This window comes from Saimiri boliviensis, chromosome 7, assembly GCF_048565385.1.
Source record: "Saimiri boliviensis isolate mSaiBol1 chromosome 7, mSaiBol1.pri, whole genome shotgun sequence".
NCBI lineage: Eukaryota > Metazoa > Chordata > Mammalia > Primates > Cebidae > Saimiri > Saimiri boliviensis.
In genome coordinates, this window is record NC_133455.1 from 78080455 (window position 1) to 78098078 (window position 17624).

At 43.3% G+C, this 17624-nt stretch overlaps 1 protein-coding gene and 1 long non-coding RNA gene across 3 annotated transcripts in view; one reads left to right on the forward strand and one right to left on the reverse strand.

Annotated features, from left to right (window-relative positions):
• Window positions 1-229: 229 nt before the first annotated feature.
• Window positions 230-8603, reverse strand: LOC141585141 (uncharacterized). Its single transcript, XR_012518472.1, has 2 exons — window positions 8406-8603; window positions 230-6412 (listed from the first exon to the last, which is right to left on the reverse strand). It is a non-coding gene; the product is annotated as an uncharacterized LOC141585141 (long non-coding RNA).
• An 851-nt stretch (window positions 8604-9454) lies between these two features.
• SRGAP1 (SLIT-ROBO Rho GTPase activating protein 1) overlaps window positions 9455-17624 on the forward strand; it is a 321930-nt gene continuing 313760 nt past the window's right edge. Inside the window, exon 1 of one of the 2 annotated variants that reach the window (XM_074402841.1) lies at window positions 9455-9824. In XM_074402841.1, the coding sequence (XP_074258942.1) occupies window positions 9758-9824 (67 nt within the window). In that variant the 5' untranslated portion in view covers window positions 9455-9757. The remainder of the gene's footprint in view (window positions 9825-17624) is intronic. The other variant, XM_074402840.1, reaches the window with a different exon arrangement.

Below are 17624 nucleotides of genomic sequence, written 5' to 3' on the forward strand. Positions count from 1 at the left end.
TTGACTTTATGAAGAAAGCTACAAGGCAGATACAGATACATTTTCTTTTTTCTTGCTTTTTTTTTTTTTTTTTTTTTAAGAGACAGGGTCACACTCTGTCACCCAGACTGGAGTGCAATGGTGCAATATTAACTCACTGCAGTCTTGAACTCCTGAGCTCATACAATCCTCCTACCTCAGCCTCCCAAGTAGCTGAGACTATTGGCACATGTCACCATGCCCAACTAGCTTTTTGGTTTTGTTTCGTTTTTTAATTTTTTTTTTTTTTTTTTTTTTTTTTTTAGAGACACGAGTCTCCCTATGTTGCCCCAGGCTGGTCTTGAACTCCTGGCCTAAAGTGGTCCTCTTGCTTTGGCCTCCCAAAGTGCTAGGATTACAGGTGTGAGCCACCATGCACGTCTCATTTTATTTTCTATAAATTCTCTTTTGGAATAGTATATGAGGTGTTACAAAATTTTTATTATAAAAAGGGATTTCAGGCTGGGCGTGGTGGCTTATGCCTGTAATTCCAGCACTTTGGGAGGCCCAGGCGGGCAGATCACCTGATGTCAGGAGTTCAAGACCAGCCTGACCAACATGGTGAAACCCCATCTCTACTAAAAATACAAAAAACTTAAAAAATTAGCTGGGTGTGGTGGCAGATACCTGTATTCCCAGCTACTTGGGAAGGTGAGGCAGGAGAATTGCTTGAACCCAGGAGGGAGGCGGAGGTTGCAGTGAGCTAAGATCATTCTATTGCACTCCAGCCTGGGCAACAAAGGGTGAAATTCCATCTCAACAAAAAAGGGGGATTTCAAATTCTATAAAAGTAGGGCAGTGAAACTCCTCTGTATGATACTGTTTTAATGGACACATGTCATTATACATTTGTCAAAACCCATGGAATGCGCAACACAAAGAGTGAACCCTAATGTAAACTATGGGCTTCCGTTAACAATCATGTATCAATATTGATTTGTCAAGTAACAAATGTATCACACAAACACAAGATGTTGATAATAGGGGAAATGGCAGGGTGAGGAAGTTTATGGGAACTCTCTTGCACTTTCTGCCCAATTTTTCTGTAAACTTAAAAATGCAATAATTTGTTCCTTTTTTTCTTTAAGAAAGCATTGGCTCTGATTGGTTTGAGAACAGCTACTTTAAAGAAAGACGTACTTCATAAAAATTCAAATTTATACCAAAAATCTAGGACAGGTGATAACTGTTTTCCAAAAATGTTCTTTCCTTTATAAAAGGCGATACCGTAAGATTCTTTCAAACAACAAATGTCGGTTACATTTAAATAGGACTCTACCAACGCTAGATTTCCTTTGCACACTCACCACAGCAGATCTGTGTGTACAATGAGGAAGAGCTCCACAGACTTTCTCTGTAGAAGAGGTGACAGAATTAGGCAGCCTCAAAATGTCTGCTGCCAAAGTATAATGGCAATAAAAGAAGGAGTCCGTCATAGATTTCCTAAAATATAAGCATTAGAGAGATACATGTATTTCTTTGTATAATAAATCTTTTGTTACAGCTTGCTTTATATACCAATTTATCTCTAACTCTGACAACTGAATTACAACTGCCATTTCTTGTCTAACTTTGGCATTTTCCTCTGAGTAATAGTACAATCTTTTTTTTTTTTTGTATAAGAGATGGAATTTAATACTTCCATCAGGATGGGTTCATTGAATATTCATATTCTGCTTATATTGTGCAGATCCACATGGGAAGCTGTAGTAGAATTTCAAAAGCAGAAAATAGTAGCTTTGATGAGAAGGCTGTTATGTGTGGGTGTTTAGAAGTTATTAATATGAGATTAAACAAAGCAAATTCTGTTTTAATAATGATTTGTGCAAAGTGGAAACAGGTGATTTTGAGCAGATGGCTAAAAATATTATAGAGCAGCTTCATTCAAACAAAAGCGTTTAAAGCCCTGATTTATTTTAGCTTTAAATAGTTTTCTTAGAAATCAGAGACAAGTTTTTTTAGGAGGAGGGAAATTATACAATTGACCATTTTTGAATAATCATTCATTTAATTGCTCTCTTTTGCCTTTTCTCTATTGTGACTTTCCATTTCTTTACCTCTTTCTTTCCTGTCCTTCCTGTTTCCTCCTGTCTGTCATCAGCCTCTCCTGCACCAATCTTTTTAGGGCCTCATCAAAACTCACCTTTATTGTTTCATTCTATTCTCTTTCCTGCCAGGGAAAGTGCATCAGAACAGAATTGGCAAGATCATTTGACAGCTTGTCTTTACTATTCTGCTGCCAAAAGAGGAAAAACGGATATTTATATGGTCCATTTAGACAAGCTGCTGTTAAATTATGGGCCAAGTTTCTTTTAAAACAATAATTATTATTTCTTGACTGACTAGCTGGCAAACTACACTGGACTAATCCAACCTATGAATGAACGGGATTTCCCTAGATTTGTGCAGTTGAACCCTGCGCAAATTTATTCAGAAGTGGGTTTTTATTGCTGGATTTTGTTCACACCAATCACAAAGCGTAAGGCTCATGCTGCTGGGTTGAATAGGATGATATTGCCATTTTTATGTCAAAAATGAGAAAATATCAGCAACGTTATGTGGTTCAACTTAATAGATAATAAATATCTGCTGATTTGAATTGAATAGACGATACAAACCATTCTATAAAAGATTTGAGGTACTGTATAATAAAGTGTGGACATACAGTAAGCTCATAATAAGCTACAGAACAAGACCATTAAAATCAAAGAAATCCTCAACTAACAGAAAGTTCCAACAAGAAGGTAAATAGGACAGATAAATAAGTGATAAGGTCCTCGACAACTGCAATGATTCTGCTATAAATTTAGACTTTTTCATTCTACATCAAAGTAATACCAGTGACAATGACAACAACTAACATTTATTTCTGCCAGACTTGGTGCTGAGTGCTTTATATATACTTTGTATTTTGTGTCTACCACAACCTGTTAGGGTAATTACCTCTATCTCACAGATAAAATCATTATCATCATCATTGAGAAAATCATCCAGTTTCTTAGGGACACATTAAATGGAAAAGAAAGTGTTGGCAACATCCTCAGTGTTACTTGGGTAAATGTAGCAAATCTTTTATAAGGATATTCTTTTAACATCCTTTAGCCTTGAGCAAAGATTCTCATGCATAAGAATCACATGAAAACTTCCCAGGCACCTAAAATTCAGACCCTTTTTCCTTGCTCTTCCACATGTGGTCTTTATGACATCGTTATTGACATGGCCTATTGACAAAAGCAGGATCTTAAACCTCATTCCAGAAGAAATCAGAACTGCATTTTAACAAGATCCCCAGGTGATTTGTATGTACATCAAAGTTGAGACGGGTCACTTCAAAAAGTGTAAAGTAGGTCCCATGTGTCCACATTTGAAACAGTTTCCCAAAGTGATTCTGATGTATGGGATCAATGGTAAGGTCATATTTGATAACACATTGTCCCAGGAAATGATACCAAAAGGCAATCCACTGAAAGCAATACTGCAAATAATTTGAGAAGCCAAATGTTTACAGAATCAAGACAATGTAAGACAGGTGTGCAGAGCAATCTGCATTCTGAAGCTCTGGCTGAATCCAGAAATAAAACCGAGGATATTGATAGGGGAGAGCATATCCTTTATGTTCAGAGAAGTAGCAGAATGGCTCATTTCAGACATAATTTTTTTTTTTTTTTGAGACAATTTCCTTCTGTCACCAGGCTGGAGTGCATGGCTCGATCTTGGCTCACCGAAACCTCTGCCTGCTGGGTTCAAGCGATTCTCCCGCCTCAGCCTCCCAAATAGCTGGGACTACAGGCGTGAGCCCCTACACTCAGCTAATTTTTGTGTTTTTAGTAGAGACGGGGTTTTACTATGTTGGCCAGGATGATCAGACATGAAATTCTTAAAAGCTAATACCACACTGCTAGCCAGGCCTGGTGACTCATGCCTGTAATCTTGCACTTTGGGAGGCTGAGGCAGGTGGATTGCTTGAACTTGGGAGTTCAAGACCAGCCTGGGCAATGTGAAATCTGGTCTCTGCAAAAAAAAAAAAAAAAAAAAAAAAAAAAATACAGAAATTAGCCAGCTGTGGTGGTGAATACTTGTAGTCCCAGTTCCTCGGGAGGCTGAGGCAGGCAGATTGCCTGAACCTGGGAGGTGACTGTGCCACTGTAATCCATCCTGGGTGACAGAGTGAGATCCTGTCTCAAGGAAAAAACAAACAAACAAACAAACAAAAAAAAAACCCTACAAACAAAAAACCTGTGTGAATTTGGCATTGACTTTTTAAAATTTGTGTTAATTTTAATTATTTACCACTGGGCCAAAGTGATGTTGCAGTAGGGCGCATGATTTATTTTGTGGCTGAAGGGACCCCCATGCACACTCTCACTAATGTCAGCGCATATGGTCAAGTGGTAAATTAACTTCTACATATGGAAACTTGGAGGTGGTCTAAAAAGGACCACGCTAGATAACAGAGTAGATTAGTATGTAGCAGGGGTCCCAACCAACAGGCACTCCAAATTTCTCACCTGTCCCTAAAGAAGGGGAGTGTGGCAGGAGAGAGGCAGGTTTTCTGGGGCAAAGTGCAGTCTTTCTTGTTTTATAGCTGGAAAAGAGCTACCACAAGGTGGAGCAAAGTCACAGAGAACTGGTGTGAGAGCCAGAACCAGGGTTGCCTGTCTCCGTCACCCTGGCTTTCTGGATTTAAAGTCACCAATATTCTCCACACCCAACTTTGCAAACTGAAATGGGCTCTTAGCTATGGGAAAGATAAAGAAAACCTGAAAAGATAAAATTATGGAAAGACTGGTGGGCATGGTGGCTCATACCTGTAATCCCAGCACTTTGGGAGGCCTAGAAGGGTCAGATCACCTGAGGCCAGGAGTTCGAATGCAGCCTGGCCAACATGGTAAAACCACATCTCTACTAAACATATAAAAATTAGCCGGGTGTGGTGGTGTGTGCCTGTAGTCCCAGCTACTCGGGAGGCTGAGGAAGGAGAATCACTTGAACCCAGGAGGCAGAGGTTGCAGTGAGCCAAGATCATGCCTCTGTACTCCAGCCTGGACAAGTGAGACTCTATCTCAAAAAAAAAAAAAAAAAGGAAAATTATGGAAAGACTAATAGACTTGTTAATTACACTGAACAGCTGGATCAGAAGAGATCCGTCAATAGAAACCCGTGAATTAGTCACACATATTTTACTTATTTGAATTCGCTTCACAAGTTTAAACGAATCATAAGTTCATAAGAAGCAGAATGGACAACTGGAAAGAGTACCCACTTTGGAAATAAGCAGATGTGAACTGGAATTCCGACCCTGCCAGGCCAGACTTTTACTTAACCTTCTGAGCCTCCAGATTTTCATCTGTAAAATGAGGACAATGGTGTCCACGTATAGGATTCTTCTGAGAATGTATGCAAAATTCTTACCTTAGTGGGTATATCCCATCTTCAACAACAATAAAATGGTGGCCTACTAATGATGGCATTAATATTCAATACATTTATTGACTGTGTATTGGACACCATAATAAAATGAAAGATGTAATATTATCTCTGATCTTTATTCTTTGTAGAAATGAGGTCTTGATGTGTTGCTGAGGCTAGTCTTGTACTTCCGGACTCCAGCAAGCCTCCCACCTCAAAGTGTTTAGCTTACAGGCTATCTCTGATTTTTAGATAGCTTTCTATTAAGAAGAATAAAACTGAGATAATAATAATAAAGAAAACTAACGTTCCCTGGGTGTATATCACGGCCTACAAGTAGTTCTAAGGGTTTATCTCAGTAAGTGCTTTTAACATCCCCAGTACTTAGGCATCAACCAATTTTACAGGTGAGGATAGTTTGAAACCCATTTTGTAAAGTAGGGCCTATAGAGAAATAGTAATTTTTACCAGATCCCTTAGGAAACAGCAGATTCAGGATTCACTTCTGGGCACCCTGTCTCTGGGGCTTGTTCGTACCACACTGGTTTAGGTATAGACTCAGGCAACAATTCATTTCTAAGCACTGCAATATCTGCTCTCAACTTGTGCTTCCCAGGTGCAAATATAAAACAAATCCCAACAGCACCATGGATATATATGAATCCCATTTAGATGTGACTATGATTATCACCTAAGTGGGCTGCCTGCCTGGTCTCTCTTTCTCCATGGCTAACCCATCCTTCCACACTGCCAACAGTTATCTTTATAAAACACAAATCTGATCGTGATACTTCTCTGCTTAAAAGGCTCCCTGCTGTCTGCAGAACCACGTCCAAGATCTCAGCATGGCACAGGAGGACTCTCCCAGCTGGCTCTAACCTTCCTTTCCAGCCTCTGCTTTGGACTTTCTGGCTCTTCAGCATACACTCACATAAGACAGCTCCACGTGAAAAAAGGGTAGCTACGGGTGCCGTAGTATAACCTCCTGTGTGGTAAAATGAAAAAACCCTTTAAAAAATTGGCATTTTTTTCCTTACATATATTTTGTTGTTGTAAAGTAAAAAGACTTCCTAAAAATTATATTTTAAAAAAGCAGTGCAATTAACAATGTCTACACACTGTCAGCTGACACATGCCTATACATATACTAATTTTTTTTGGTTATTTTTCACCATCTATCAGAGATCTAGTATCTTAGTGGAAGATATCTTGTCACTCTATTTGCAATTCCTGTGGAGTATAACACTCTTCTTTTTCCCTGGAATGCATCCCTTTTCCTCCCTAAGGTTGCCAGCTACTTACTATTCATCCTTTAAATCCAGCTTAAATACCACTCCTCTGTGAACTCTTACACCTAAACCTCTTATGCAGTTTGTTTTTCCATCCTCAGTGCTCCCAAGACTGGGAGTATTTCTCTCTCTTACAGCATTATTGTTCTGCTTGTAATTTTTTATTTATACAACAATAGACTGTATGATCCTTTCTGGAAGTCTTAATCTCTGAATCCCTAGTTCCTAGCTTGGTGTTTGGCACACAGTTAAGAAAGGGAAAGCCGATCACTAAATACATGAAGAAACAATCAAAGTCTAAAAGTTCCTGCTTTCTTTAGATCTTGCAGGGAAATCACTTGATAGGGGACACACCTTTGAACACATCATTTAGATAAATGAGGCCCATAATATTTGAGAATTGATCTGAAAGGGGTCAGTAAATATCTCAAGAGGTAAGCGTGAATCAAAAAGGCTAACAAAACCAGGCGTGGTGGCTGATGGCCATAATCCCAGTGCTTTGAGAGGCTGAGGTTGGAGGATCTTTTGAGGCCAGGAGTTTGAAACCAGCCTGGGCAATATAGCAAGGCCTCATCTCTACAAAAAATAAAAACAATAATTTTTTTTTTTTTTTTTTTTTTTTTTTTTTGAGACAGAGTTTCGCTCTTGTTACCCAGGCTGGAGTGCAATGGCACGATCTCGGCTCACTGCAACCTCCACCTCCTGGGTTCAGGCAATTCTCCTGCCTCAGCCTCCCGAGTAGCTGGGATTACAGGCATGCACCACAATGCCCAGCTAATTTTTTGTATTTTTAGTAGAGACAGGGTTTCACCATGTTGACCAGGATGGTCTTGATCTCTTGACCTTGTGATACACCCGCTTTTTACAAGGCTGGCAAAGATGGATTTAAAGTACTTAAGTCCAATACCTGAAACATGCGAGGATAGCAAGGTAAATTCTTCGTTCTATTGTTCAAAAAGACAGTAGAGTTTGAGACCACCCTGGACAGCACAGGGAGACCCCCATCTGTACTAAAAACAAACAGACAATAAAAAGAGACTACATACAATAGATCTTGTAAAAGGTATCTATGAAAAACATGGCCAGGTGTCGAAGTTCATACCTGTACTCCTACCACTTTGGGAGGCTGAGGTGGGCAGATCCCTCAAGGTCAGGAGTTCAAGACCAGCCTGGCCAAAATGGCAAAAACCCATCTCTACTAAAAATACAAAAATTAGCCAGGCATGGTAGCAGGTGCCTTTAGTCGCAGCTACTTGGGAGGTTGAGGCAGGAGAATTGCTTGAACCGAGGTGGAGGTTGCAGTGAGTTGAGATCATGCCATTGCACTCCAGCCTGGGCGAGAGTGAGACTCCATCTCAACCCCACCCCCCACCCCCGCAAAACCAAACCAAAACAAAACCCCAACCGTTAAAGTACTAAATGCAATGTGGTATCCTATGTTGGATCTTGAAACGGAAAAAAATGACACCAGGGGGAAAAAACTAGTAAAATGGGAATAAAATCTGGAGTTTGGTAAATAAATAAGCTAACAACACCCTAAGTGTGACCTGTTCCCATGCCATTGCTTTCCCACCATCCTACCCTCCCTAGCACTTGTAAGAACAGAGGATATGGAGTTCAAGGTGGGTGTTTTTCTCAGTCTCGATTAAAGAGCTTCGCGCTCTTCGGATTAACAACCAGGTCACTCACAATTCAGTCTTCGGTTTTTCTATCGGGGTCCCCCGTCTAGGAGTAACATCCCTTTCTGTCATGGAGACATCCAACTCTGGACTTCCCCTTTAGATTCTGGCAAAAGCCCCACCAGAGCCCCCTCCAGAGCCCGAAGGCGGTCCCTCACGTCGGGAAGGGGTTTTCCTGCCCCTGGAGCCGCGACCGCGGCCCGCGGCTGGGCTGAGCGTCGGCAGAGGGAGGTGCCGGGGGCGCCGCCCACGGCCTCCCGGGTTCTGCGAGCGGGGCTGGGCTGCGGTTGGCCACAAGAGGCATCCGTCTTCCTGGACCAGCCCCGCGTTTCCTCGCGGAGCAGGGGCGGGGGCTTGGGAGGAGAAGGGCACGGCCCGGAGCGCCGTCCGCTCCCGCGAGCCCCGCCCCGCCCGGAGGAGCCCCGAGCTGCCGCCCAGGCCGCCGCCGCCCGCAGATTGCTCGCCCGGCGCCCGCGAGGCGCGAGCCGTGTGCGCACCCACAACTTTGCGGCCGCCGGGGGCGCGGCTCCCGCGTGCGTGTGCGAGTGTGCCTGTCACCAGCGGCCTCCTGGGGGCAGCAGCGGAAAGGGAGACGCGGAGAAAGGCAGCCTCGGCGCCCCGCGGCCAGGGAGGCAGAGGCCCCTCGCGGCGCCGGTTCTGGAGACCTAAACTCCGCCGGGGCTGTGCCCAGGGCGCGTCTGAGCGTCACCGCCTTCACTCTCCCAGCAGCCGCGGGGACTCGCGTTAGGACTGCGCTTCCTTTCGCCTGCCGGGCTGTAGCGGCGGTGTCTGCGGGCGGAGGAGCGGCGGCCGTGGCAGCAGCATCCCCGGCCCGGGCGGGACCATTGAACGCCGGAGCCGGCGGCTGGAGGCAGGGAGGGAGGGTCGTGGCGCGCGAGCTGGGCGCGTTCCCGGCGCCTGCCCTCGGCCGCTGGCCCTGTCCCGGGCGCTCGGTGCGGGTGTCGAACAATGGTGTGGAGCGCGAGCTCCGCGCCCGCCCAGCGGTGGTAGAGGAAGTGGCCGGGCTCCCGGCGAGGTGGGCAGGGAGACGTCCCCCACTACTCGCTCGCTGGAGTTTGCCTGCGCGTCCGGCCTCTCCAGTCCCGACCCCCGGGATCCCCTGGGATCACCGATGGAGCTCAATTCCGAGAGTATGGTGCCAGCGCCCGGGTTAATCTAGTCCTCTCTACTCGCTCCTTTTTCCCTCCTCCTCCTCCTCCTCTCCCTCCTCCCTTCCCTCGGGTCGGCGCTGCCTCTGGGTTCCCGGCGTGTGGGAGTACAACTCTGCCTCACCAAGGAGAGCGGGGTTGTGGCCACTGAACAGAACTTGCCCATTGAAAGCAAACCCGGAACAGCTGGATAATGTCCACCCCAAGCCGATTCAAGAAGGACAAAGAGATCATAGCTGAGTATGAAAGTCAAGTCAAAGGTAAGGATGGGAGCGGCTGCCTTGCTCCTTTTGTGTGCCTTCTTGTCATTGTGCTCGTGGAGTTGCGTTTCTAACTTGGTGTCTGCGTTGGAGGAAGGTGGTGAGGGGACAGCTCGAGCCCTGGCTGAGCCACCCGGGCTTTCTACAAGCCAGTTCCCGGTTCCAATCCTAGTTCCGTCAGACCCACGGGGAGCTGGAAACCGGGTGACTTCCCGCAGCCGGCTGCCAGCCCGAATCTCAGGTGGGGAGAGAACTGACTTTAACTTAACCACCTTCAGCTGGGCTGGGCAACTTAATGGGAAGCAGGCAGCAGTGGGGGACCATGTCCAGCTGGACCATATCACCGTCTTGATTCTTTTTAAATGGTATGATTGTCACTATGTAATTTTTTTACAGAATCATTTTTGTAGTCTGAACACCAAGCGATCCACAGCCTCATTGAGTGCAGGCTATTTCAGATATTTACACCGCTCACAATTTATTAGGGCGAGTTCCCCTTTTATTAAATAGCTCCCTGAAAGCCTGGCAGTTAAACGAAGCAGTGACTAGTGGAATCTGACTCCTCCTTTATAATGGGCCAGAATTCAGTGCCATCTTTCACACTCACATGGGAAAATTGCTTTATCATTTGCTGGAAGCCACTTGCATGTGAAATGAAGGTTTAAATATTTGAGTAGTAGTTTTAGTCCGTCTACATTGTCAACTAATGAAAGAAACCTAATTAAGGCTGATAAATTATTTTTACTTTCCATGCGTTGTGATTAATATATATATATATATATATATATATATATATATATATATGTATGTATATTCTCTCCAATACAAGTATTTGGTTTTGCTACTGAAGTGTTTCGTAAACATATGTGTTAGTTGAATTTTTTTCTCCCCTTTCCTGACGTCTCAGGAGTAGCTTTCCTGATTGAGACAATGGATGGAATGTTGGGGTCCCCGCTGTTCTTTGACACATTCAATGCAAAGTTTATAAAGATTGTTCTGTACACACCTGTGTTTGTCTATGCGCAGCCTTATGAAAGAGCTACAGAGAAAGGCATCACTGTACTTGCCTTGAGCAAGGGAGGAACAGCCTTGAGTGTTCTTTTGTGTGGTCAAGTTGTGAAAATGCCTGAGTCTGAGAGGACCTGGTGGAGAAATCCTGTATCATCCAGTGTGAATCCAGACCAACTCACTGTGGTCACAGCAAACACAATATGCAAGATAACTTAGGTTATCTTTAGGCTGACCCCTATAATGAAGTTAAACTAAACATTGTTCAGGAGACACAGATTTTTATCTGCCTGGAATTGTGATAATTTATACTTACAGGAACGTGTTTCATTGCTATGGAACTTGTGTTAGCAGATAAGTAATTATTTCCTTAGAGCCAGGTAAACTTTTTAATGAGATGAACCTTTCTTTTTTTTAGTGAGTCCAACACAGCCTAAAGCCTTTCCTTCCAAGGCAGTACTCTTGTTCACAAAACCACCATTTCTCTGTGCAGTTTTTCCACATGGCTCTTTGTGGCAGGTCTTCAAGGGGTGGCGGTCTGGTTTTTCTGCTGCCTGGAGCACTAATTGGCAAATGCACTCCCAAATGCTGATTTTGTTATCTTTGCTCTAAGGTAATTTGCCTGAGATCAAGTTCCTTATTTCAAAGTCAGCGAACTGAACTGGGATGCGATGCGTTGCAATGTGTCTATCAAATTCAAACCAAAGAAAAATTATGTACATGGTGAAAATCATATTTAGAACTAAGTCTGTCCCACAGAAAGTGACCTTCTCCCAATTTCCTTTAACCCTTCTCCCTTCACACACCCAGGAGTCCCTAGGCTGCTTTAGGACTCTTCACTTTTTTTTTTTTTTTAATAGAATATCAGCAATCCAGCCATTTTACTCCTGAATATACATCATACATACATCATACATACATCATACCTGCCCTGCCCTGCCCTGTGTCTAGGCTTTACCTCGTCCTGCAATAACCTACACATTCAGTGTCTAACTTAGATCACTACATCCATACACAAACGTGGGAATAAGGGAATATCATGGAGTCAGATCATATACACATTAAATGACACAGATTCACTTGGTACTTCTAGGCAAATCAAGATGAGTGGGAGAAAAATAACAGGTAAATAGTGCATGTGGCGAGCTGTCTAATGCAGGGAGAATAGGCCCCTTAGTAAGGATAGCATGGGAGACAAGGCTCTCATTTTTCTGTACCTTCGCAGAGTACCAGTCTGTTATTTAAAGGTATGTGTTTTGGGGCTAGGTGCAGTGACTCATGCTTGTGACTCCAGCATTTCGAGAGGCTGAGGCAGGCAGATCACTTGGGATCAGGAGTTCGAGACCAGCCTGGCCAACATTTTGGTAGAGAAACTCTGTCTCTACCAAAAAATACAAAAATTAGCTAGGTGTGGTGGTGTGCACTTGTGGTGCCAGTGTGCCTGTGGTTCCACTTGAATCCAGGAGATGGAAGTTGCACTGAGCCAAGGTTACATCACTGCACTCCAGCCTGGGTGACAGAGTGAGACTCTGTCAAATAAATGAATGAATGAATGAATGAACATGTATTTGGAACAACCTACTTGTTAAATTACACCCAGTAACTTTATCTGATGATAAAAAAATTTGTTTTATTGCTGAAGGAAAACCCAGCTTGTGGGACTCATTAAGAATGAGTCTAGACTAGGCATGGTGACTCATGGCTGTAATCCCAGCACTTTGGGAGGCCGAGGTGGGTAGATCACTTGAGACCAGGAGTTCGAGACCAGCCTGGGCAACATGGTGAAACCCTGTGTCTACTAAAAATACAAGCCCGACTGGTGGTGCATACCTGTAGTCCCAGCTACTCTGGAGGCTGAGTCAGGAGAATTGCTTGAACCTGGGAAGCGGAAGTTGCAGTGAGCCAAGATTGCACCACTGCACTCCAACCTGACTGACAGAGTGAGACTCCGTCCCAGGAAAAACACAGTGAATAAACACACACATTGGACTCTATAGATGACTTAGTTGTGGGTGATTTTAAGAGTCATTTTGATTATATGTATTTTTTTAACCTTCCAACTGAGAACTTAATACTCTATTTTCCCTTCTCACTCTCTCCCACTTTCTCTAATAACATCTCTATCTCAGACTTTTTTTTTTTTTTTTGAGAAGAAGTTTCGCTCTGGTTGCCCAGGCTGGACTGTAATGGCACTATCTCAGCTCACTACAACTTTCACCTCCCGGGTTCAAGCGATTCTTCTGCCTCAGCCTCCCTAGTAGCTGAGATTACAGGCATGTGCCACCACACCCAGCTAATTTTGTATTTTTAGGAGAGATGGGGTTTCTCTACTAAACCCCATCTCTACTAAAGATGTTGGTCAGTCTGGTCTCGAACTCTGGACCTCAGGTGATCTGCCCGGCCTCAGAAGTTTTGAGATAATGTTTTGATCTGAAGGAATGACTTCAGATACGGAATTTTGTTTGTTTAGAAGGCATCTCCCTCTGTCACCCAGGCTGGAGTGCAGTAGTGTGATCTGGGCTTACTGCAACCTCTGCCTCCTGAGTTCAAGTGATTCTCCTGCCTCAGTCTCCCGAGTAGCTGGAATTACCTGCATGTGCCAGCATGCCCAACTAATTTTTGTATTTTTAGTAAAGGCAGGGTTTCAACATGTTGAAACACATGTTGAAAGAACTCCTAGCCGGGCGCGGTGGCTCAAGCCTGTAATCCCAGCACTTTGGGAGGCTGAGGCGGGTGGATCACAAGGTCGAGAGATCGAGACCAACCTGGTCAACATGGCGAAACCCCATCTCTACTAAAAATACAAAAAATTAGCTGGGCATGGTGGTGCGTGCCTGTAATCCCAGCTACTCCGGAGGCTGAGGCAGGAGAATTGCCTGATCCCAGGAGGCGGAGGTTGCGGTGAGCCGAGATCGCGCCATTGCACTCCAGCCTGGGTAACAAGAGTGAAACTCCGTCTCAAAAAAACAAAACAAAACAAAACAAAACAAAAAAACTCCTGATCTCAGCTGATCTGCCCACCTCAGCATCCCAAAATGCTGAGATTACAGGTGTGAGCCGCCACGTCCGGCCCAGATATGGAATTTTGCCATTGTGGCTGCCTGCACAGGTTTTGGGAGCAGACTTCATGGGGCTATTCTTCACTGTGAAAAGAACCGTTCCTGGTGATAATTTGTGATTTTATATATAAGATCATAAATGTATCTAGTTATGTGTATCATTTTGGGCAAGTCACTTAGCCTCTCCCTGGGTTTTGGTTTTCTTGTCTATAAGATAAAGAGTTGGGATTCTCTTCATCCTAAGTATCTTTTTTTTTTTTTTCTGAGAGTGTCTCACTCTGTCACCCAGGCTGGAGTGCAGTGGCACAATCTCTGCTCTCTGCAGCCTCCTGCCTCCCTCCATGATTCTCATGCCTCAGCCTCCCAAGTAGCTGGGACTACAGGCATGCACCACCATGCCTGACTAATTTCTGTAATCCTAAGTGTCTTTGAATCTAACTGAAGATGTCATATCAATTCATATTAATTGCTCCATGAAGTTTTCAAGCTTTCAAAATTTTCTCTTGGCTGCTCTGTTTTGGGGAGAATCATTTTTGCTTTCACTTTTTTTCATAAGTTCATGGACACTATGTATCAAATGAGTTATTGGATAATTAAAATATATACAATAAACAATACGGAAAAACAGTAATCAAAACCACATGCAGAGAAGTGTAGCACAGAATCATTAAGACAGAAAAGAATCAGGAATGATACAAGTGGTTAAACAATGGGTAGGTTTAAATCAAGGACAAAAGGCACCCCAAGCAACAATTTTAAAGAATGAATTGAACATTTCATGCCTCTTGGTCAAATTCTCAAAGATGTAGAATTAAGAGAAATAAATCCCTTATTTGAATAGGCCATTAAAAAGCAAGCATGTCTGGAAAAGTGTATGAAACTCAAACCAGTTGACTATGCCGTTTGTTAGCATCTCTGGCAAATAGCTTAGCAGTGGAAGGGATTGAACAATTGGCTAACAGAAGGTTTTGAGATTATCTGTGGACTTTAGTGATCTATGTAATTCTCCTTATATTCTGTAGCAAAAATATTGTGGAGCTACACATATGGAAACAAAAAAGACTCAAAAGACATGTTTTATGAAGTGAAACTTATAGATGAGAGGCTGTGTTTTTAATCATGCGTGTTGCTAGTTGCTAAAAATTGACAGTTATTATTTGTAGTATTTTCCTAGAGATAGCACCGTATTTGTCAACAATATGTACAGAGAGTGCCAAGAAAATCTGTTGTTCTTTGACCACTCTGCAGCCTGACATACAAGTAATACATTTTGGTAGCAGTTGGAACATGAAGAAATGCCAGTTTAATTTGGTATGGCCCTGCGTCATGCCATAGTAACATGAAACCTGTGTCTGCGTCTTATGTTCTTTAACCTAGAATAGGAAGTGACAGCAATTTAAGTTATGAATTAAAACTTTGTAGCTGGGAGGGACTTTCAACATTTCTTCTCCAACCCACTCATTACATGATGCATGTAGCCTAAAGACAGAGTTGTACAATTAATCATGACATACCTGGGACCAGAACCCAGGTCATTTTCTTTTCGGTAGTGACAATTCACTTTTAGACTCCTCACAAATTAGATATCTACATAGGATATAGAACAGTTACCTATTTAGATTTTACATTCATGGAAGGAGTTATAGTTGGACCTAGAAGAGAGTAGAAACCCAAGTCTGTGAACAGGAATTAATTACATGGATCTCTAACCAAGTTGTTTTTTTTCACCAAGACCATTTCAAGAGACCACAATACCCAGGCAGCAGATTCACATGGTGGCCTTTAAGGGTTAGAAAAACAACGTGGTTGAGATGTACAAATAGGATTTGCTTGATGTTTTGGTGAAACTAATTGCAGCTATTGCAACAAAGCCTTTACAGTGCCCTGAAAACCCGATTTGTTAAATGAACTTCAGAATATATTAAGGAATAGTTTTGGAGAAAATTTTGAGTGAAGCAAGACCTTCTGAAACACATGAGGGCTGGATTATAATACAGGGAAGTAAATCTCAACTCTGACAATCTAGAGTGGTTTGTTTACTCCTGTGCTGTGTCGACCAGTTTAGGAGCCGGACAGCTTCAAGTCTGTTCCAGGTTTTAGAGTCTTCGTGATTGGCCAGACAATTTTTTTTTCTTCAAGATGGGGTCTCACTTTGTCACCCAGGCTGGAGTACAGTGGGTGAACAAGGCTCACTGCAGCCTTGACCTCCTTGGCTCAAGTGATTTTTCTGCCTCTGCACCTCAAGTAGCTGGGACTATAGATACACATGACCATACCTGACTATTTTTTGGTTTCTTGTTTTTGTAGAGACAGGGTTTTGCCATGTTGCTCAGACTGGTCTCAAACTTCTAAGCTCCTGCCTCAGCCTCCCGAAGTGCTGTGATTAGGGGCATGAGCCACCACGCCCAGCCAAGGCCAGACAGTTTTTAAAATTTCATTTATGCTACCTATTTTTACTTCAATTCAAACAGCTAACAATTAAGGTAAAAAAAAGGGATTAGATTGTTTGTCTGATTAGTCTATTTATGCTTTATCAGTGTGAAGGCAGAAATTTGGATTAGAGGATGGGCATGGTGGCTCATGCCTGTAATAAATCCTAGTACTTTGAGAGGGTGGATTGTTTGAGTCCAGGATTTTGACCAGCCTGGGCAACATGTCGAAACCCTGTCTCTACTAAAAACACAAAAATTAGCTGGGTGTGGCGGTGCATGTCTGTAATCCCAGCTACTCTGGAAGCTGAGGCATGAGAATCACTTGAATCCAGGAGGTGGGGGTTGCAGTGAGCTGAGATTGTGCCACTGCACTCCTGCCTAGGTGACAGAGCAAGACTGTGTCTCAGAAAAAAAAGAAGTTTGGATTAGAGACAGTTACGTAAAAGTATTTTTGTCAATTCAGAACTACTTTCTAATTTACTGACAGCATTATCTACTCTCCCCTGTTGATGTCTTAGACTGGGAAGAAACAGAAAATGGTGTTTAAAACCAGGAACTCTGGGCCAGGCACAGTGGCTTACACCTGTAATCTCAGCACTTTGCGGGGTGGAGATGGGAGGATCACTTGAGACTAGGAGTTTGAGACCAGCTTGGTCAACAGGGTGAGATACCATCCCTATTTAAAAAAATAATAATAAATAATAAAAAAGCAGGAACTTCGGTGTTAGCAGTCTGGCCTTGTCACTAATTAGTTGTGTGACCTCTAAGAGTCAATTTCTTCATCTGTAAATTAGGGATAATAGTAGTACTTAACCTTGCTGTCCTGTCCTTTTTTCCCTTTCCCTTTCCCTCTTTCTTTTCTTTCTTTCTTCTTTTTTGGTGTAGTCTTGCTTTGCTCTGTCACCCAGACTGGAATGCAGTGGTGTGATCTTGCCTCACTGCAACCTTCACCTCTCACGTTCAAGTGATCCTCCCACCTCAGCTTCCCATGTAGCTAGGATTACCGGTGTGCACCACCATGCCTGGCTAATTTTTTTGTATGTTTAGTAGAGACTGAGTTTTACTGTGTTGGCCAGGCTGGTCTCAAACTTCTGACCTCAAGTGATCCACCCACCTCAGCCTCCCAAAGTGCTGGGATTACAGGCGTGAACCACTGCACCTGGCCTCCATGTTGTCTTTGTGAGATTGCAGCGAGGAAAACGTTTATCATAGGCTTGGCACGTTATAATTAATAAATGTTCGTCATTGTTATCTGTTTAATGTTGGTTTTCTTTCTATCTACTGTATCTTTTTCTTTTTCT